At 39.5% G+C, this 23,476-nt stretch overlaps 1 protein-coding gene across 3 annotated transcripts in view; it reads left to right on the top strand.

The window, feature by feature from the left end:
* LOC109918893 (tryptophan 2,3-dioxygenase-like) overlaps nt 1–23,476 on the top strand; it is a 136,941-nt gene that overhangs the window by 3,263 nt on the left and 110,202 nt on the right. For all 3 annotated transcript variants that reach the window (XM_048599635.1, XM_048599621.1, XM_048599627.1), the window contains exons 2-5: nt 4,742–4,841; nt 10,121–10,211; nt 10,337–10,407; nt 16,602–16,729. In XM_048599635.1, the coding sequence (XP_048455592.1) occupies nt 4,742–4,841; nt 10,121–10,211; nt 10,337–10,407; nt 16,602–16,729 (390 nt within the window). The remainder of the gene's footprint in view (nt 1–4,741; nt 4,842–10,120; nt 10,212–10,336; nt 10,408–16,601; nt 16,730–23,476) is intronic.

Genomic DNA, 23,476 nt, shown 5'->3' with positions numbered 1-23,476 from the left:
GTGTTCATCCAGCTCTACACCTTGTTATCTATGATTATAATGATTAGCTTTTAACTTTGTTCCCTATTGCTTTCTACCTTGTTCTTAAGCTCTTATGCCTAGGTATACCTAAGATGGCACTGTGTGTGGCAACATTGAAAACTTTTCACTGTACTCTACTTGAGTACACATGACAATAAAGTCTAAATGTAATCCAAATCTATATTAACCATTATTAGTCTACAGCACTCAGTTAAATAGATAAGGGCTGATTTGCACATCAATTCCACTTCCAATTCTTTCTATATCCTTTCATAACCTATCTAATAGGTTAGTTGTATCCAAATATATTAAACTGATGTGATTATCAGTCAAATCAGAGGCAAAATGGTGTAAATCATGTTAATGCATGAATAACCATGACAATCCCTGCATAGAAAGCCCACCAAATAATTAGATACTCCAATCATCTATTTCAGTCTTCTGTTCAGCATTATGGTTATTCATGAAATTATAACAGCCAGACAGCAATATTATATAGAAATTACAGCATGTAAACAGACAATTCTACCAACTAGCCTGCACTTTATCTTCCACGCAAGCAATAGTTTTACTCCTTTAACTCTCTTCATGATTGGTGCGGAACGAGAGGACACTGTTTTAAAATTGTGGTCACCTTTTTTGTTCATAGATAAGGAGAAATTTTTAAATTTTCTCTCAGAGGTTTGAGCAACTTTGGAACTCTGTATTTCAGAAGGCAAAGAGATGTGTTCATTGAATATTCTTAAGGCATAGGTGGGTAGTTATTTGTTAGACAATGGAATCAAGGATGAAGAGGAGATTACAGAGGTGAGAGGGTCATGACCATGGAGGGATCTGAAATAAAGTTAAAAGCTCGGAAGTCAAGATGCTGCTTAACCCTGAGCAAATGTTGGTCAGTGAACACAGGGTGACAGATGCCCAATCTGTGCGATATCACTTTTAGCTACATTTATTGTAATCAACTGTCAAATTCATTTGTAGAATTTGAAATAACCTCTGCTTTAATCGCAGATTCTGGCCTTATACTCCAGTGAGAATGTCATGGCTTCAACTCACAATATTGCCTAATCTGTAAATAAATGCTCTATAAATGTTTTTCAAGACCAAAACACCAGCTGGCAAATTCCAGTAAACCATTTCCATTTCTGATCACTAAAATAATGATGAAAATCCCACTTACACACTCAAATACAGTCTATGACACAGTTCTGGTAAAGTTATAGTGGTAGAGACGGCAATTTCTAAACACAGTTGTTAGGATTTACAACCTCAGTTTAAGTTCCATAACTCATAATTACAGCCACTGCTTTGAATACGCCTCACTACTCCCTTTGGATCATTCTCAGATATTGATCAGTGTCTTGTGTCACTCACCATCTATTTCATATTTTACATTCTAAACCCAACTTTTACATCCACCACAGGGAAGAAAAGACTCTTTGCCCTCAATTCATTTACAGTTGCATTTTCAAAGTCCTAACGATCCAGCCATTGACCTTCTGCTCAGTACAACATTTCTGCAGCTACACATTACTCAGCACTGCTTCACTTCAACCTTCAATACCCTAGTCCTCACTAAAGCAGTTGGTCTCTCTCACCCTGACTCTTGTACTCTGGTATCTGGCCCCTACCAGATGACTGCTTTAGCCATACAATGCCAAATCTGGTTAGATTGCAAAAACACTGTGAAACTCTCTTCTTGTCTGAGAAATATGCTCAATAGCCCAAGATCATTCTGTACTGCAAAGATAATTATTTCACCCCCAGCCAGTTTCTTTTCTCATTTGCAAACTGTCTTTTAGACCACTTCTCCTTGCCCTCCTCCTTCACTTCTAACAACAGATGTGAGACACTCAATCTTTGTCACTAAGATTGATATAATCTGTCACGAACAAAGATGAGTTATAGATTTATGGGAAAAAAAAATAATCTGACTCTCATTGAGCTCAAAATATTAAAAGAAACCTAGCTATTACTAGTCACCTGACTACGCAGCTGCGAGTTCTAACTGGTTTGCACAAAGACATGCGTAGACATGTAAAGACACTTGAAATACCAGGAGGTTGCAACTGGATAATGAAAGTGAAAATTCTAGTTTTGAAGAGAAACAGCAGATAAGTGGAAAAATTTCATAGGGCCTTGGTATAATTGACTTCATTACTTATGGACCCCTTGAGTCCTCAAACCTTACCCACCATTTTGAGCTTTTGGACTGTAAATTGGCTTAGAAAAGAACTCCAAAAAGGAGGCTTTGAAAACCACCTTCATAGGGATGTTTTGAGCCAGAGGGACATTTTGGGCTGGGGAGTGGTGCGGGGAATAAAAAGGAAAGGTTATGCAGAAACCAAATACTGTTTGGTTGAAGGAAAGTCAGGCAGAAAATGCTAAAACCACACAATGGCTGAACATGCAATTCACCAGTTTCTAAATCTCCCCACCCTCAGCCTCATCCCATGTCCAACCCTTCCTCTCATCCCCACCTCTTTGACCTGACATAACCTGTCCATCTTCATTCCCACCTATCTGCCCCACCCTTCCCACTACCCCTACCTATATCCACTTATCAGCATCCCACCTACCTTCCCCCAACTCCCCCTCTCCTCCCTCTATTTATTTCCCAGCTTCTTTCCCCTTCCCCTGTCCTGATGAAGGGTCCCTAACCGAAACATCGACTCTCCTGCTCCTCTGATGTTGCCCGACATGCTGTATTCTTCTAGCTCCACACTGTAGTGACTCCGACTTCAGCACCTGCATTTCTTGCTATCTCCGAGAGATTTTTAATACCATGAGCAGACTGGGTAGAGTAGGTAGTTGAAAATGGTTCCACTCACAAAAACATCAAGGACCAGAGGGCACCGATCTAAAGAGATTTGCAAAAGAAGCAAAATTGATGTGAGAACAAGTTTTTTTCACACATTGAGTAGTTGTGCTGACAGTATGGTAGAAGCATGTTCAACTGATTCAACTGAAGGATGTTGAATGATTATTTGGATAGAATTAATGTGCAAGGGATGGGGAGAAAGCAAGGGTTTGGTACTAAGTAATGATGCTCATTTGAAGAGCCATTGCAGAATGGTGGTTAATTGACTGCCACTGTGCCGCAACTCTCTTTATGATTGGTGCAGAACGAGAAGACACTGTTTTAAAATTGTGGTCACCCTTTTTGTTCAAAGATAAGGAGAATTTTTTAATTTTCTGAGGTTTGTGCAACTTTGGAACTCTATACTTCAGAAGGCAATGAAGATGTGTTCATTGAATATTCTTAAGGCATAGGTGGGTAGTTATTTGTTAGACAATGGAATCAAAGACGAAGAGGAGAGTACAGAGGTGGGAGGGGCAAGATCATGGAGAGATTTGAAATAAAGTTAAAAGCTTGGAAGTCAAGATGTTGCTTAACCCTGAGCAAATGTTGGTCAGTGAACACAGGGTGACAGATTAATGATTCTCATTGCGAATTAACACACAGGCAACTGAGCTTCAGATGGTCTAGTGTGGATGAGGGGTTTTGCAGCAGATGATCTTAGATAGGGCAAAGTCAGCCAATGTTACTGAGGTGGAAGTAGGTAATCCAAATAATGGCACAGATATGTGGTTGGAAGCTCACCTCGGGGTCAAATCTGACACTGATGTTGCAATTAGAATATTATAAATCTCAAAGAAGGAGAGATATGGATTCAGTAACCTGTAAAGAGAGTTTGAATTGGACCCAAAATAATGACTTCAATCTTTTCAATATTTAATTGGGTGAAGTTTCTGCTAAAGCAATTTGATCATTTGACAACAGCCGAGAAGTGGAAAATGATGGCAATGAAGTAGAGCTGAATGCCATCAGCATTCAGATATAAAAAACTAACACTGTGATTTTGGATGATGCTGCCAAGAGGTAAGATGTAGATGAGAAATAGGAAAGGGCCAAGGATAGATCATTAAGTGACACCAGAAGCAATACTGCAGAAGGAGGAATAGAAGCCATTTTATGTGATTCTTTGATCATGGGCTGCACATTATTGTGGTGGAAGTGGTGATTGGGTCAACTGCTCACGTCCCCAGAAAGAAAGCCAACCTAAAAGTTGTGAGACAACTGACTGGAAAGAAGCATTCCACTCAGCTATAATGTGCTGTAGGTGGGCTGAAGTGCTCAAGAGTCAGAATGCTTTTCCTCACTGGGGAGAAGTTCCGTCCTCCTCACTAATTGAATAATCTGATTGGGTTTAGTTTAAACAGACCCGGTGGTGCCACAAACTCAGTAATAGACACTGTTTGTGTGGCAGGCAGGCACACAGAGAAGACAGCACAGGCACTGGCCTCAGGTGAGTCTGGAGTGTTGAGTGGGGTTGGTTTTGAAAACACTAGGGAGGAGTTGAGGGACCAGGAATGGGTTTTGCAGAGCAGATGTGTAGAAAGGAAGGAGGGTATTATCTCAGGGAAGGGTAGCCCTGCTGTACACGAGTCAACCCTTGAAGACAATATACCCATGCTTTATAAAGAGATAGCCTGCCCACTCCCAACTATCTCCCACAAAAACTGTATTATGGCATGAGCAGTGTATTATCAGCATCACTTGAACTTTTAGCAAGGAGTGGATTTGTGAGATACAACAAATTCAAGGACTTTAAAAAGGAAATTTGGAGATTCCAACAGAATGCCTCATTTCTCAAAAGAGTATTGTATTTTATAATTAATAACCACATTATATTAACTTGTTGCAAATTTCTTACAGGCATGCATTTCCTTCAGACCTACAGGAAAACAGTGACACATCACAAGATGGAACAAATAAAGCCAGTAAAGGAGGAATAATGTACAGGGACTATCTGCAGGCATGTTTAAGGATTCCATTGCAGTCTTACCTATCAGCAAATTCTCCCTTTTTAAGTTGCAAAGAATTATTTGTGTGTGTGTGTTTCTGTGCAAATGTGCCACCTCCCTTTCAATTTTAGGAAAAAGTCACATTTTAAAATATAGTCAACAATATAGCAGCACAGCATATTGTGAATTCACATTTTCATATAAGTTTCATTATTTTTATCACTATGATTCGTAATTTTCTTTTATTGTACTCACATTTGAAAAAGAATATTTGCCAAAAGACTCATTATATATTTAACAAGTCAGTCACAATGCACAGAAGGGTCAACTTTGGCCTGGGTCGAGAACAGAGATCGTCCTAATCAATTGAATATTGCTTTGGAGGCTTGAATCCAGAAATCCCGCTCTTGAACAACGCATCTACCATTTTTAAGTAAAGAGAAAGTTAACAGAGGGGGGAGGTTTCAATTAGCATACATGTTAGAGTGTAGCTGCCTCAAGCTGATCTGTGATTTGCTAATGGGTGTCCAAAACACTATCTAAGACTTGAAGAGGCAAGATATCTTTTTGGATATGGCACTGGAAGATATTTGTGAAAATGTTTTGAGTCTGATTAGCTTATTTGCATAATCCATTTATTAATCTTAAATTCACTGATTATTGCTCAGCTCATAATTTATTACAGCATTTGTTCTAAGACTCTATTAAATACTGAAACAAATAATTATTTAATATTTCTGCTTTTTATTCCTACCAGTGGAATTATCCTACCTTGCATCTCACTATTCTTATCACAGCTTTCCTTGTATATTGATTTGCCTTTAAAATATATCTGGATTTATGAAACATCATAATTCATTTTCATAGTTACGCCTTGCCTGAGTTTTCTTAATTTTTTTCTCCAAATGTCTTTGTGTTTTCTTCAATCATGCATGCCTTTTAAGGAATGTCTCTTCCCCATTTGTTTTCCATTCTTGTCCTTTACTGTAGATTACCAATATTGTTGCCTATTTTGTTTTCCCAAGTTTTATTGCCAACTTTTCAAAATCTCTTTTCTCCAATTTATTATCTTGGTGTTCATCATTTTAAGTTCATCCCTGTCACTACATTAAAGCATATTACATAATAGTTACTCTTGTCAAGATGGAGAAACTATTGGAGATAAAATTTTGAAGGACAGACTTAATATTCCTTTGGAAAAGCATGGGTTAATTGGGAAAGTCAGCATAGCTTCAGCATGGCTTTGTTAGAGGGTCATGCTCAACAAATACTTTAGAATGTTTCGAAAATGTGATCAAGTGTATGGATGAGGGAAGTTCAGTTGACATAGTCTATATGGATTTCAGCAAAGGTTTTGACAAAGTATCACATGGGAGACTGATTGAGAAGGTTAAAGCACATAGAATTCAAGAAAATTTGGCAAGATAGATCAGAAACTTGCTTATTAACAGGGCACAACAGGACACAGTGACAGTAGGCTGTTTGAGTGACAGAAAGCTGGTGTCAAGCAGTCTACCACAAAGATCAGTACTAGGACCTTTATTGTTTGTTATATACAAAACTGATACAGATGAAAATGTGAGGGGAATGTTAAGCAGGTTTGCAGACAACATCGAGTTTGGTAGGGTGATTAAATGTGAAGAAGATCATTGTAGGTTATAGGAAGATGTAGATGAGTTGGTCAGATCGGCAGATCAGTGGCAGATGGTAATTAACCCTGCGAAGTGTGAGGTGATGGACTTTGAAAGAAGAAACAGGATACGAAGTATTTAATGAGTGGCAGGATATTGGGTAGCTCAGAGGAACTGAGGGATCTCGGGATAATTATTCACAGATTCCTGAAGTTGGCAAAGTATGTGAATAGGATAGTTAAGAAGGCATATGGGACACTCACTTTCGTCAGCTGTGGCATAAAGTGTAAGAGCAAGAAAGTAATGTTGGAGTCGTACAGAGTGTTGGTCAGGCCACAGCTGGAGTACTGTGTGCAGTTCTGCTTACCTCACTACAGGAAGGATGTGATAGCACTAGAGGAGGTTCATCAGGATGTTGGCTTGGTTGGAACAATTGACCTATAAGAAAAGACTAGCTAGGCTTAGATGTTCTTTGCAGCAGAGAAAACTGAGGGGGGACATCATTGTGGTGTATAAGATTATGAGGGGTGTGGATTGGGTGAGTAGGGAGCAGCTGATTCCCTTGATTGAGAGGTCAATCACAAGGGGGCATAGTTTTAGGGTTGGGACAGGAGATTCGGAGGGGATTTGAGGAAAACAGCGTTTCTCTTAGACGGTGTTGGAAATCTGGAATACACTGCCTGGGAAGGTAGTGGAGGTGGAAACATTAGAACCTTTAAGAAGTATTTGGAAGAGCACTTGGAATATCATAGTATTCAAGAATATGGGACAAGGGCAGGAAATTGGGATTAGCATGCCTTTAGTGGTAGTTATTGTCAATGCATACTCAATGGGCCGAAGGGTCATTTCTGTGCTGTTTGACTCTATATTCCATGACTTTTACGTCTCTTATCCACTCTAGTTTATTTCAAATTACTAGATCCAAAAGTTAATCTTTGCTTAGTCATAGAGGTCTATAGCACAGAAAAAGACCTTTCAGCCCATCGAGTCTGTACCAGTTAAAAACAACCACCTAACTATTCTAATCCTATTTTTCAATACTTGGCCCAGAACTTTGTATACCTTGACATCATAAGTATACATTTAAATACTTTTTAAATGTTATGAGGATTTCTGCCTGTACCACCCTTACAGACAATGAGTACCAGCTTCGCACCACCCTGTGGGTGATTTCTTTTTCTCACATACCATTTAAGTTCTCACATATCTCCTGCCCCTTACCATAAATGCTGGGCTTTCTTGTTTAAGGAACTCAATTCCTCATCTCTTTTGCCCATAACAATCCAAAAGAGAGCTTGACTTTCTGGGTAAAGGAGTTCTCCTGAAATTCTATATTAAACTTTTTGGTGACTAGTTTATATTTCTGGCTCTTAGTTCTGGTCTCCTCTGTCAGTGGAAATATTTTCTCTCCATCTACTCTATCAAACCCTTGCATAATCTTGAATATCTCTAAAGGTCACTTCTCAGCCTTTGTTTTCTAGAGAAAAGAGCTGTAGATGGTTCAGTCTTTCGTTTCAATCCAACAAATTAATTTTGCATGTATTTCAGTGCCTCTACTTTGTTTGCTAAAGTAGAGACCAGAGGGGTTCACAGAATACTGAGCGCAGTCTAATCCAGGTTATTTGCAAGTTTAACTGTTTTACTTGCCAATTTTATCCCTCTGGAAATGAACTCCAGACCTTTGTTACTTTTATGCTGTAATTAACTTTAACCATTCCTTTTAGAGATTTATGAATGTCCCCTGATTTATGAATGTGTCTCCAATTTGAACAACTGTAATTCTATTTCCAACTTCAGACCTTTTGCATAAATGATAATCAACACTGGTCCCATCCTTAATCCTTATGGAGCACTGCTATCCACGTTTTGCCAGTCTGAGTAGCTATTTTAACCTTCCCTGTTTGAAGCCAGCTTAATATCTATTCGCGAGTTGCCCTGCCTCCACATGCTCTCATCATATCTGTGTCTTATTGAAGGACATTTGAATTATTATCCTCTACACTACTTTTTTCTACACTTTTTTTGTTACTTTTTCAAAGAATTCAATAAGGAAGTTCAAGCATGACATTCCATTTGAAACCCATGCTGACTATTCTTTAATACATTTTCAGTTTTATTTTTCTTTATGTGTGACCTTGTATTAGAAATCCATTGTTATTCCAACTGATGATAAGATTCACAGTTCCCTGGGATAACTCTATCTCCCCTTTAACTCCCAAATAATTCAATTAATTGTCTGTCATAATTCTAACGGTGTTCCTTTCACTAACGTATTGTTTTACCTATTTGTAATTATGTCTCTGTCCTATTGTATTTAACATATGTTTAATATATATGTATTATAGGCTTATATGGTAGGATATAATTCAGTATAACATACTAAATAATTCAGTACTAAAATTCACATTCAATTTGTCTAGCATGACCCATAATCACACTGGTTATACTCACTTAACCTTTGAGTTACAAGGAGAGGCTGGATAGGCAGGAACATTTTTCCCTGGAGTGTAGGAAGCTGAAGAGTGACCTTATAGAGGTTTATAAAATCATGACAGGCACAGATAAGGTGAATATCCAAGGTCTTTTCCCCAAGGTGACAGAGTCCAAAACTAGAAGCAATAGGTTTAAGGTGAGAGGGGAAAAATTTAAAAGGGACCTAGTGGCAACTTTTTCACAGAGGGTGGTGCTTATATAGCATGAGTTACCAAATGAAGTGGTAGAGGTGGGTACAATTACAACATTTATAAGACATTTATACAGGTACATGGATAGGAAAGGTTTACAGAGATATGGGCCAAATGCAGGCAAATGGGACTACTAGTTCTGTGTAGGAAGCTTGGTTGGCGTGGATGAAGGGCCTGTTTTCATCCTGCATAAATTAATTTTTTTCTCTATTCATTTGTGGGATGTGGGCATCACTAGCTGGCCAGCATTTCATGCCCATCCCTAGTTGCCCTTGAGAAGGTGGTGGGTGAGCTGCTTTCTTGAACCACTGCAGTCCACCTACTATGGGTTGACTCACAATGCCATTAGGGAGGGAATTCCAGGATTTTGACCCTGTGTCAGTGAAGGAATGGCAATATATTTTCAAGTCAGGATGGTGAGTGGCTTGGAAGGGAACTTGAAGGACTCTATGATTCTAATAACAAATAATGACATACAGAAACTACTACCAATAATATATTGAAATATTTTTGAAGAAAATTATGTTCACATTAAAGAAAGAAAAACACCAATCTTTAATTTTCATATGAATCCCCAAATTCCCACTGGAACTCAGATGATATTCTGGAAAATCAGCATAAATAGCCATTCTCTCTGGGTTTTCTATGTATATTTTCATGCAATAACTTGGGAAACATTACAGAAATTCTGCTGAATGCTCTTTTAGCACCATCTTTTTATCTTCGTCTAACTCCAGTTTTCTCTCCCTCAGTTTAAGGTAGCTGTTAAATTTAATAAAGCAACAGCAAATATTACAACAGATGTGAAGGGTCTAGGCCCGAAACGTCAGCCTCTCTGCTCCTATGGTGCTGCTTGGCCTGCTGTGTTCATCCAGCCCTGCACCTTGTTGTCACCACAACATGTTATTTTCCTTTTCTTGAGTATACATAACACTCTGTCTTATGCTGAAGTTTAAACTTTGTTTTTCTTTAAAGTTGGATAAAATAATAAATGCTCAAGAGCTACAAAGTGAGAAGAATGGAAACAAAATACACGATGAACATCTATTTATTATAACTCACCAAGGTGAGCTGTTAACATTATTATATTAATAATAAAAACACGTTGACATTGGCAAATAATTCACAATAACTTGGGATTGATGCAATAAATTATTGGTAATTTTAATTGTTTACATGTCTAAATTGCAGCTTATGAACTGTGGTTCAAGCAGATTCTTTGGGAATTGGATTCAGTTCGTGCAATATTTGAGAATGGTCATGTGAGTATTTTACATTGATCCCTAATTTCTATAAATGTTACAGAGAATGATGGAGGGAAATGTTTCTGTAAAGTGGTCAAGTGAATTTTAATTCTTTCCACTCAGTTTCCTGCTCGACAAGTATGCAATTAAAATCCAGCTGACTTTTTTCCCCCCAGTTGATGTTTTAACCTGTGGGAATGAGGAAATTGGACTTTTACAGGGAGCAGCAGAGACATGATGGATTGAATGGTCTTCTTTTGTGCTGTGTAACTTTATGATGTTGCCATAGATCCAATTGCCTCAGATTTTTATCAGCAGTCCTGATCAGACAATTAGCCACGAATCCAAAACTGCTGGTGTCCTCCTTTAAAAGTGCAAATCAATATTCACCAATGTCATTGATCACTATTATTTTAATTTAAATCTGAGCAGCAAAGTAAAGATCTGTTTTTTTTCCATACTTGTAAAAATAGGATTGAAGTTGAGAGGCCATTTGAGGTAAGCTTTTTGCTCTCCTCCAAGTCCACCTGATTGTTTGTAAATTATCAAGGTTATCTAGTTTCGTACAGGCTGGCAAAACATTTCCTTTCCATTTTCCTTGACAGTTTATTCATTAAGTATTCCATGAGGAGAAAAGACAACCAAAATGTTCCTTGTAATCATTAAACAAGCTTCAATATAACTGAAATGTCATTGTAATCTATTTTGTAAGGCATTTATTAGTTTGCTTAATGAAAAGTTAGAAATTATCTACAATGTCTGTCTCTGCCTATAATTATCTTTTATCAATGTGGGCAGCGTGATAATATACTTTATCTGTGTTGCCAGAAAATGCATTTGAGGCAAGGGCAGTGAATTGTTTCTTTCACTTAAAGTAATGGGAAGATAAGGATGATTGCCTTGTTTTAAGAGATTAAATAAACTGAAAGGCATTGTTTATCCTTACCTAATTTGGAAATTTATTATGAGATTATAAATAAGTGTTGGGCCATTCTTCTTGTTTTAGCACTGAATGTTTGCTGGGATTGCTCACTCATCCTGTGCCTTCAGTGGAAGAACAGCAGAATCCCTGACATGGAATGTAAAATGTTGAAAACAGTCATTTAAATTGGCTTCACCACTGGGAAAACAATATCCCACTGAGTTCAGAATGTCAGCTGTGAAAATGCAGGTTCAATAACAGTTAAATTTTGATACAAAAAGACAAAACTATAAAAGCTCTGTGTCTGATTGTTATGATTGATCTGGACAATGGAAAAAAGATTGACAATGCACTTTGATATAAGTAACTACAGTTTAAAATCCATTATGGAGGCATGGCTTCAGGGTGACAAGGATTAGGATAAAAAGAGAAAGCAGTGAAGAAACACAACAGGTCTGGCAGCATCTGTGGAGAGAGAAACAGAATTAACTATTTGGCGTCCTGTATGAATCTTTTTTAGAAGTTTCTGTTGATGGAGGAGGGGAGTGGAGGAGTAGGCGGAACAGATTATGGGTCCAAAGCAGAAGATAAAGTGAGTGAAAACAGTAGTAAAGTCACAACTGACCCAGAGGACTGCTCTCTCATTAGAGAAAGAGAACTGTTGTTGGTTTAACCTGATGATCACCTTGCCTCAGGTAAGGTTTTTTCCTTGCGGCTGGCACTGAGCTTCATTGGAACAATGTAGCAGACTAAGGATAGAAATTTTAGCAAAGTGGTCACCCAATCGACTTTTTGGCATCATAGAATCCCCACAGTGTGGAAACAGGCCCTTCGGCCCAACAAGTCCACACCGAACCTCAGAGCATCCCACCCAGACCCATCTCCCTATAACCCACCTAATCTACACCTCCCTGAACACTATGGGCAATTTAGCATGGCCAATCCACCTAACCTGCACATCTTTGGATTGTGGGAGGAAACCGGAACACCTGGAGGAAACCCACGTAGACATGGGGAGAATGTGCAAACTCCACACAGGCAGTCGCCCAAGGCTGGAATTGAACCCGGGTCCCTGGTGCTGTGAGGTAGCAGTGCTAACCACTGTGCCACTGTGCCACCCCATTTTGTCTTGCCATTGTAAGGGAAACTTAATGGTGAGCAGTGAAAACAGAAGACTACATTGAGAGAAGTACAAGGAAAATGTTGCTTCATCTGTTAGGTATGTTTGAAACTTTGAACAGTGAGAAGGGATAAGGTAAATGGCCAATGAGATTACAAACAAAGGTATGGGGGCTAAGGAAGTGTTAGGAGTGATAGAGGAATGGACCAACATGTTGGGGAGGAAACTGTCTCTACAGAACGTTGACAGAACAGGGAAGGTATAGATGTGTTTGGTGGTGACATCTTGATGGCAGTGCCAAAAATAACAGAGGCACATCCTTTGAATGTAGAGACTGGTAGAGTGGAAAATGAGGTCAAAGGAACCATAATCGCTTTCTTGGAGAGGAGGGGATAGATTGTGGGTTGAAGTACGAGAGATAGGTTGAACACAGCTGAGAGCCTTTTTAAACACAGTTGTGGGGGTGGGGTGAGGAAGACTTCTCACTTCAAGAAAAAGGAGGACACATCAGACACACCCCATTGGAAGGTGGCATCATCAGAACAGATGTGACGGAGGTGGAGAAACTGGGAAAATAGAATGGAATTCTTACAGGAAGCAGGGTGTGACGAAGTGTAGTTGAGATAACTGTGGAAGTTTGTGAGTTTGTAATGGATATTGGTAGACAGGATGTGCCCAGAAATGGAAACAGTGAAGTCAAGGATAGGAATGGAAGAGTCAGAGATGGACCAGATGAGAAAAAGATGGAAATTGAAAGCAAATTTGATTAACTTTTCTGATTCCAGACAAGACCAGAAATTAGCACCGATGGTGTAATTGATCATTGGAGAAAGAGTTGTGTATGAGAGCCCCTTGTAAGACTGAAATAAGGAATATTTAGAGTATACACTGAAGAAGCTTTTCTAAGTTTACAAAGGGATCTTGATCAAATGGTCAATGGGGTGAAAAATGGCAGATGGAGTTCAGTCTGAATAAATGCAAGGTATTACATTTTGGCACAACAAACAAGGATTGGGCTTGTACAATTAATGGTAGGGCCAAGGGTAGTGTTGTAGAGCAAAGGGACGTAGGGTTACAGGTACGTAATTCTTTGAAGTTTGCGTCACATATAGACAGGGTAGTTTAAAAAGGCTTGCTCAGCCCTCTGAGTATAGGAGGTGTGAAGTCATGTTGAAGTTGTATGGGACATTGGTGAAGCCTCTTCTGGAATATTGTGTCCAGTTCTGGTCACCCAGTTATAGGAAGGATATTGTTAAGCTGGAGAGGGTTCAGAAGAGATTTACCAGGATGTTGCTGGGTATGGAAGGTTTGAGTTATAAAGAAAAGCTGGATAGGCTGGGACTTTTTTCAGTGGAGTGTAAGAGGTTGAGAAGCGACCTGATAGAAGTTTATAAAATAATGAGAGATATAGATAGAGTTAATTGTAGTTGTTTTTTCCCTAGGATGGGGGATTTCAAGACTAGGGGGCACATTCTTAAGGTGAGAAGAGAGATTTAAAAAAGACAAGAAGGACATTTTTTTTACATGGAGGATGGTTCACGTGTGGAATGAACTTCCTGAGGAAGTGGTTGATGCGAGTACAATTCCAAATGTTTAAAAGACATTGGGATTGATACATGAATAGGAAAGGTTTGGAGGGTTATAGGCCAGGAGCAGGCAGGTGGGACTAGTTTAGTTTAGAATTATGTTCGGCATGGACTGAAGGGTCTGTTTCCGTGCTGTATGACTCTATTACTTTATGTGGGCATGAAAGCTGAGCGAGCTGATGTAAACTGGTGTACTTAGCTAAGGGATAGATAAATGCATGCAAAGGCTCAGAAGAAGCTACAGTAGAAAGAGTGTACTATAAACCCTTAAATGGTGGGAGACAGTTAGAGGAACTTCTGTTGCCAAATTTCTGAGTGTTAAAACAATAGGGCATTAATAATTGAGGGATATAACTACCCAAGTATCAACTGGGATATGAACAGTGTGAAAAGCACAGAGGGCAGAAGATTCTTGAACTCCTTTAAAGGGAACATTTTCAACTTGCATGTAACCGATTCAACCAACAGAGGGAACAATTCTATGTTTAGTCTTAGAAAGTGAGACTAGAAAAAAGAACAAAGAAAATTACAGTACAGGAACAGGACCTTCAGCCCTCCAAGCCTGCACTGACATGCTGTGCATCACAAATAAAACCCCATACCCTTCCGGGGACTGTATCTCTCTATTCCCATTCAATTCATGTATTTGTCAAGGTACCCTTTAAAAGTCACTATTGTATCCGCTTCCACCGCCTCCCCCAGCAGCGAGTTCCAGGCACCCACGACCCCTTGTGTAAAAAAACTTGCCTCGTACATCACCTTTAAACTTTGCCCCTTACACCTTAAACCTATGCCCCCTAGTAACTGACTCTTCCACACTGGGAAAAATCTTCTGACTGTCCACTCTATCCATGGCCTTCATAATCTTGTAGATCTCTATTAGGTCGCCCCTCAACCTCCGTCGTTCCAGTGAGAACAGCCCAAGTTTCTCTAACTTCTCCTCATAGCTAATGTCCTCCATACCAGGCAACATCCTGGTAAATCTTTTCTGTACCCTCTCCAAAGCCACCACATCCTTCTGGTAGTGATAGATGAGACTGGACAGGTGAATGAAAAAGAATTGAGTGACCATTTTTGGGGTGGGTAGATTTAACATCATTATGGAAAGGGATTAAGATAGACCAAGAGTAAAAGTTTAAAAATTGGTTGGGAAAGGAAACGTAATAAATCTGAATAATAATCTGGCATACTGAGGAAAGGCTACTGGATCCAAAACATTAAATTTGGTTTCTGTCCACAGATGCTGCCAGATCTACTGAGCTTTTCCAGCAATTTCTGGTTTTGTTTCAGGCAAAACAGGGCTAGAAGCTGCTTGAAGGAAAGTCAGTCACAAATCAGTGTTGACATGTCCCCACAAAGAAAAGGTACTGCCAAATCTAGAATCCCCCAAAAGCCATAAAGGTTATAATAAAGCAAAAAAAAACTATTAGGAGAGCAAAGTGAGTTTATGAGAAAATCTACAAGTTCTAAATGGATTGTAGGGAGACACATGCAGGTGTGCAAAGACTGCTTAAATACAAGGAATTTGCAAACAAATCAGAACCGTAGCTTTGAAGAGAAACAGCAGATTGGAAGAACAGCTTAAAAAGGACTGAACATAATTTTGAAAGATCAAAGAAGTCAATTAATATGCCACCATTTTCAGCGTTGAACTGTATACCTGGCTAAGAACAGCCTGTGGAGTATCAGGCGGTGTAAAAGTGCTGAAAACACTGAAAAACCAGGAATTTCCACTTCTTCCCAAACTCTGCCGGTCTGCTGCTACCCCTTGCACAAGCAAACATGAACCATCCAACTACGGAAGACATCATACCAGACTTCAAGTGTTGACCTCTTCACTTCAGCAACAAATAACTCAAGTAATGGATCCCAAAAGTATACCAGAGATTTATTGTTTATAAATGTCTCAAAAACACTAAAAATCCAGCAACACCTCTTAAACTGATAAATTACTAAAATGAATCTACTGCCATTCAGGGAACAGAATTTTCCATCTCTTGATCAGTTTAATTTTTGAAGATTATCTAAGAACCAAGACTATAACGTAGTCACTGGAAACATGGTGTTTGGTCTCGAATTCCAGTATGACAGAAAAGCAGGTTTGAAACCTGCTCAGATAATCTGATACTTAGAATATTGAGCTCAAGTGTTCAGTAGAGCAAAAAAGAACATTTAGACATCTTGGACACTTTATAAATTTAGTAATTTACCTTCTATGTAGATAGTCCAACTAGGAAAGGGGCTGTACTGAACAGATGGATGCCTGGAACTCGCTGCCAGGAGAAGTAGTGGAAGCAGATACTATAGTGACATTTAAAGGGCATCTTGACAAATACATGAATAGGATTGGAATAGATGTGGTCCCCGGAAGGGTAGGGGGTTTTAGTTGTTACTGGCAGCATGTTGATGTAGGTTTGGAGGGCCGAAGGGCCTGTTCCTGTACTGTAATTTTCTTTGTTCTTTGTTCTAAATATTATTTTTATTTGTTCTTGCTATGTTGGAGGCTGAACTAAACAGGTATGCCAACTTATCCTTTTAAATAAAACAGGTATTAATTTATAACCCATGAAATAACGTGTTCCAGGTGAGAGACGAGAGGAATATGCTGAAAGTGATCTCAAGAATCCATCGAATTGCAATAATCTTTAAGCTTCTGGTGGACCAGTTTGCAGTTCTGGAGACAATGACAACACCGGACTTCTTTGATTTCAGGTAGCAAAGATTTGCAACAATCACAAACAAGGGAAAAATTGATATGTAGTTATCTGAATGCAAAGAAACAATTTCTTATTGTCTACAAAATGTATAATTCCACTTATTTTCACACTTGTTGCAATGAAGACCTCTGTCTTAGAGATTCTGAACGTACAACTTCACAACTCTGGTATTTGATCAATACATGATGAGGAGGTGATAGTGCAGTGAAAAATCCCACTCGGCTAGAAATCTAGAACCCAAGACTAATATTTGGGACACATGAGTTTTAATGCCACAATGACAATGCTGCAATTCTCCTCTGGGCAATTAGAAATTGGAAATAAGTGCTGCCCTATCCAATGATGCCATCATCCTGTGAGGGACTTATCGCCAGAGATAATTCAGTTTCTTGGGTCTAATGCCCAGTTGAAATGTGTATCATTGGGAATTCTGTACTTCCTTGAAGGAGACAGATTAGCATGTACCTGAAGAAGTCTCATGTTTGTGAGACAGAAGGAAGTTCTTTTGAAGCCATGTAATTGTCTAGTACAGAATATACTTGTGATCCAGGATCTGCTGTTCCTCTCCAGCATTGGTCATGTGGACGTTTGGAATTGGGAGAAAGAGGAGCAGTAAAATTTGCACCCTATGTGGTTAATTATCCTAACCATATATCCAGGTGTTCAAGCTTCCTTCATTTCACTTTTGATTATGCCTGTGTCTCACTGGCAATATGGTCGAGGACAAGTGGAGCTTTAAGTGAATTTCAGTCCTACTTTACACACTTCTGTATTTATGTGAAACATCAAAACATAGTGCTATAATTACATTTGATTTGCTTTGATAACTGCAGCTAAGTAAGCTTCTGTTATTAATGTTACAATATCATGAAACATAAAAGTCCAAACCTTCAGGTCTCTGGATTGTTGGAGACTGGAAGCATGTTGGGAAACATGCAGGCATGTGGAAATTGTTCAGGCTGTTAAACTTCTGATGGGCTAGTTCCATACTGCCTGGACCCATCCATACATTTCTTTGATGCTGATATTATGGCAAAGGTGGGAGGAATGGGGTAGGAATAAATGATGCGTAGAGTTAGATCCCACAGTGAGAGAAAAACAGTTGGGTAGACAAAGGAAAGGGTAAAGGTCAGCCTTGGAGAATGAATTGCTGCTAATGGGTACCTTAGTGACTGACAAAGAACAGAGAACAATACAGCACAGGAACAGGCCCTTCAGCCTTCCAAGTCTGTGCCAATACATTTTGCCTTTCCATATTAACAGGATCCGTATCCGTCTATTCCCTTCCTATTCATGTATTCGTCCAGGTGCTTCTTGAATGCAGCTATTGTGTCTGCTTCCACCACCACCTCTGGCATTGTATTCCAGGCACTCACCACTCTTTGTGTGAAAAACGTGCCTCACACATCTCTTAAACGATCCCCCAACCCTCCACCCTTGCACTTTGAACCTGTTTCTCCCAGTAATTGACTCCTTTACACTGGGAAAAAGCCTCATACTTTCCACTCTATCCATGCTATTCACAATCTTTTAAGCTTCTATCAGGTCCTCCCCTTAACCTCCTGCATTCCAGTGAAAACAAACCCAATCTAACCAACCTTTCTTCATAGCTAAAATTCCCCATACCAGGCAACATCCTGCTAAACCATTACTGTATCCTCTCCAAAGTATCCACATCCTTCTGGTAGTGTGATGACCAGAACTGTACATTATATTCCAAGTGGGGCCTAACTAAAGTTCTATATGGCTGCAGAATAACTTGTCTATCCTTCTACTCAATGCCCCTTCCAATGAAGGCAAGCATGCCATAGGCCTTTTTATTACCTTATCTACCTGTAATGCTGTCTTCAGTGATTTGTGGACCTGCTTGCCCAGATCTCTCTGCATATAAATACTCCTAAGGGTTCTGCCATTCACTGTATAATTTCCACCTGTACTTGACCTTCCAAAATACATCACCTCACATTTGTCTGGATTAAACTCCATCTGCCATTTTTCCGCCCATGGCCTCCAATTCATCTATATCCTGCTGTATCCTCTGATAATCGTTGTTACCATCCACAACTCCACCAATCTTTGTATCGTCCACAAACTTAGTAATTAAACCAGCTACGTTTTCCTTCAAATCATTGATGTAGACTACAAACAGCAGAGGTCCCAGCACTGATCCCTGTGGAACACCACTAGTCACAGACCTCCATTCCAAAAAGCATCCTTTCATTGCTACTCTCTGTCTCCTTTGACTGAGCAAGTTCTGTGCCAGCTCACCCCTGATACCAGGTGACTTCACCTTTTATAGCAGTCTGCCATGAAGTACCTTGTCAAAGGCTTTACTGAAGTCCGTGTAGACATCAATCACTTCTCCCTCATCAATCATCTTCGTCACCCCCTCAAAAAACTCGATCAAGTTAGTAAGGCATGACCTTCCCTGCACAAACCATGCTGTTTATCAATAATCATTCCTTTTCATTCAAATTGCTTATAGATCTTGCACCTAAGAATCCTTTTCAATAATTTCCCTACCACTGTGAGGCTCACAGGCCTGTAATTTCCTGGATTATCCCCCTTACTCTTTTTAAACAATGGGACAACATTAACTATTCTCCAGTCCTCTGGGACCTCACTTGTGGCCAAAGAGGATATAAAGCTGTCTCTCAATGCTCCAGCAATTTGTTCTCTTACCTTCCTCAGTGTTCTAGGATAGATCTAGACAATGGATTGTTTACGGTAGCAGCCATTATAACCAGGCCTGGTGTCTGGGCTTTGGGTAAGGACATGGAGAAGGTATGCAAGCCCTAAAATTGTTGAATTTGATATTGAGTCCAAAAAGCTGCAGTTGGAAAAAGAGGCGTTATTTCTCTAGCTGGCACTGACCTTTGCTGGAGCACTGAGGCAAGCTTGAGACAATGATGTTGGCCAGGGAACACGGTGATATGTTGAAATGGCATGCGACCGGAACTCAGATCCCCACATCCATATATTGTTTGCTCCTTTCCCTGCGCCCAACTCTTCTTTGGCATTTATACCACCCTTTTCCTAACTGCAATCAGTCTGAAGAAGGGTCATTGGACCCAAAACCATTAATTCTGTTTTCTGCAGATGCTACCAGACCTGCTGATTTTTTTCCAACAATTTCTGTTTTTGTTTCTGATTTTCAGCATCTGCAGTTCTTCGCTTTTTTTTGTTTAGCCAATTTAGTACCTGTTATGACACAAATAATTCTCCAATAATTCACTGATCACCTGACTTTGTCACTGATCAGACCCACACTAGCATCTGACTACCTCACAGCCAGACCTGATATTGCCCTTTGACACAACCATACTCCCTAACCTAACCTAACCTGATGATGCTAGACCGGACTATCCCCTATCCAATTATCATTTTGGCCTCACCCAACAGCCTCCAACTGAATAACTCCATCTTGGACTCAACCTTACTAATAACCCACTTGACCCACCTCTACCCACTCATCTGCTGACCCACTTACTAGCCCACACTCTTGCACTAAATTTCTCAAAAACATTTTGAAAAATGACCTGGATGCCATGGCTAGTACTATAAAAAGGAGACAAGTCCTTTTCTTAGTCCAATTCTTCTATGATCATCTGGATTTGAACAGGAGCTGCTGCATTGTCTGTTATTTTCTGAGCCAGGATCAGATGATTACAAACGCTTCAAGTCTTTGTGAGTAATGGCAACGTTTCCAGCATTGCCACTGATCAGAAGGTCTAAGCCATTAACTAGTTACTGTGTATCAGGAAGTCAGATGAAGAGGAAAGAAACCTCCATTTTTGTTCTGGAGGAAATTTCAAGGAAGAATACCAACACAAATAACCGAAAAGGCATCAAAAGGTAACAAGAAACATAAACAAAAGTGACGAAAAAGAGTTACTCCAGCTACTTCTACAAGATGATGCAATGGGTTCACTGAACACCAGTACTTTCTTCAAGGTCACTGGGCCTCTGCTCACCACACTTTGGGAAGATTTGATGGTCCTCACAATAGCAGATTTAACAGGATGATTCCAGGGTTGAGGGAGTTTAGGTTGGAGTAGCTGGGCTTCCTTTGAAGCAAAGGAAATCAAGATTAAGTCTGATAGAGGTTACAAGATTATGGCAAGTTTGGAAAAAGTAGTCAAGGAAAAGCTGTTTTCATTAATTGATGGCGCAAGGACTTGTAGACACAAATTTATGATTTTTGGTGAGAGCTGTTGGTGGGGTTGGGCAGTTGGGGTGGGAGAGATGATAAAGAACTTTATTACACAGTTTTATTACACTTTGGTAGTAGCCTAGAACCTATTGTACATGAGAATCGTGGGAGCAGACATTCAATGGCTTTTTGAAAAAAAATTGCTGGCCCCATGAAGGAAATGAACTTGCAGGGCTATGGTATAGAGCGAGAAACAGGATTAATTGGTTTGGTAACAATGTGTAGAGCTGGATGAACACTGCAGGCCTTCTGAAGAAGGGTCTAGGCCCGAAACGTCAGCTTTCCTGCTCCTCTGATGGTGCTTGGCCTGCTGCGTTCATCCAGCTCTACACCTTGTTATCTCAGACTCTCCAGCATCTGTAGTTTCTACTATCTCTGAAACAGTTTTAACCCCACTGCGAAGCCTCTTAATTGATTTGGTGTAGGAGAGCCAGCAAAGACTACGTGGGCCGAATGTATTCTGTGGTATTACGAATTCTATGAATCTAACATTCAAATGTTTTCATGATGCTCATGATCTTAGTGAATGTTATTCTTGAACTTGCCATCACCAAAAGCTGTCAACTATCAGCTCCAGTGAGATGCATATTACATTCTTGTATTTGATTTAGTGTACCATTCTTACAACAAGGATTGGCAAAACAATAATATAAAGTCTTCCTTGAAGACAGGGATAATAATTAAGAGGCTAAACATGCATGCATTACTTTTGCCATTGTGTACTGACTACAAGTCATGGAACTAATACATCACATCCTTTTGGGGTGGTTATAGTACTATTATACAAACCTCAGCAAGGAAGTAAATCTTTAAGATATCACATCTTGTGATGCTATCTTGATGTTCCTATATAAGAGGTCTCCTTTTTATTTCAGCAATTAGTGAGTTAATCTGTAGTTGTCAGTCCAATTGGTTGATACTGTTCAGTCAACTGTATATATGTGATAATAGTAAACAAAGCAAGCATTAAGCCCAGACTGTGGATGTAATTCTGAGATATATTAATGTACATTGTTGGTGTTGTTAATAATGTCAAGACATCTATTTTTAACAAGAATCTAATCTTTGTGGTATATGTTATGTCAGCTAACATATAGAAAATATATTAGGAGGCAATGCCTGATGATACTACGAATGGACTGTTAATCCAGAGATCCAGGTAATGTTCTGGAGAAGTAGGTTCAAATCCTGCCACAGCAGATAGTGGAATTTAAATTCAATTTTAAAAAAAAAACAAAATCTGGAATTAAGAGTCTGATGACCATTAATCCATTGTCCATGAGAAAAACTCATCTGATTCAACTAATGTCCTTTAGGGAAGGAAACAGTCGTCCTTACTTGGTCTGGCCTACATGTAACGCCAGACCCACAGCAAAGTGGTTAACTCTTAATGGCCTGAAAGGCAATTAGGGATGGGCAAAAAATGCTGTCCTAGCCAGCAATGCCCTCATACTGCCTTAATGATATATTTTTTTTTAAAATTGCATCATGGTGCCGGCAAGTGAGTACTAGAAGCTAAAGACAGCAAGATACCAAAGGCTTGAGAAAAGGATTTCAATCGTTGCAGTTATGAAAAGTTCTTTTCATAACAGCCACCTATCAATTGTCTGAGTTCAGTGCTGAATTTGTCAATATGATCAAGGCTGAAAGCTACAAATTATACTGGAGCAAGAAGCATTCATGAGTACTCATTCTCTTCAATGAAAAAGAACGGCACAACTGACCTGTCTTTAAAAAAAAGATTGGTGCTGAAAGTGCAGCTCCATCCTCAGTGATTCTCAGTTAGACATCGGGGGAAAACAAAGACAAAAACTGTTTTATATATTGAAAAGGCTTACCTGTTCTTGGTCATCAGTTTGTTCATCCATCTTGTTCCTTGGAAAAGGCACAAAGGCAGAGAGAAAAGGTACATGTGATATCATAACTCATTCAGAGATAGTAAGAACTGCCGATGCTGGTGTCAGAGATAACACAGTGTGGAGCTGGAGGAACACATCAGGCCAGGCAGCATCAGAGGAGCAGGAAAGTTGATGTTTCAGGTTGGGACCTTTCTTCATAACTCATAACTCATTGCCTTTTGGCATAAAAGCCAGCTAAAGGCACAAGCCTGCAATATTTAAAGCAGCTACCATCAGGCTTAAAAGGAGAAACTCTCAAAAACATGGAAACAAGAACAGAAAAAGCACTGCGCAAGATCATGGGATTTTATTCTGATATTTTTGAAGAGCACAAAGCAGTATAATGCAGATAAAAAGCAAGCATCTGTACATGGATTGACACACCAGACACTGAATATATTTAAAAGAGGAATGAATGGGTTTCTACAAGCTAAGCATGTCAAGCTGTCTGGGAAGAGAGCATGAGCATGGCATTGAGACAAGAATTGGCAATATCATTTTGAATGGTGAAACAGGCTTACTTCTGTTCCTGAGATAACAAGGTGCAGAGCTGGATGAACACAGGAGGCCAAGCAGCATCACAGGAGCAGGAAGGCTGACGTTTCGGGCCCAGACCCTTCATCAGAAAATG

The sequence above is a fragment of the Rhincodon typus genome, chromosome 1, assembly GCF_021869965.1.
Source record: "Rhincodon typus isolate 14 chromosome 1, sRhiTyp1.1, whole genome shotgun sequence".
Lineage (NCBI taxonomy): Eukaryota > Metazoa > Chordata > Chondrichthyes > Orectolobiformes > Rhincodontidae > Rhincodon > Rhincodon typus.
This window is presented reverse-complemented; position numbering and strand designations above follow the sequence as displayed.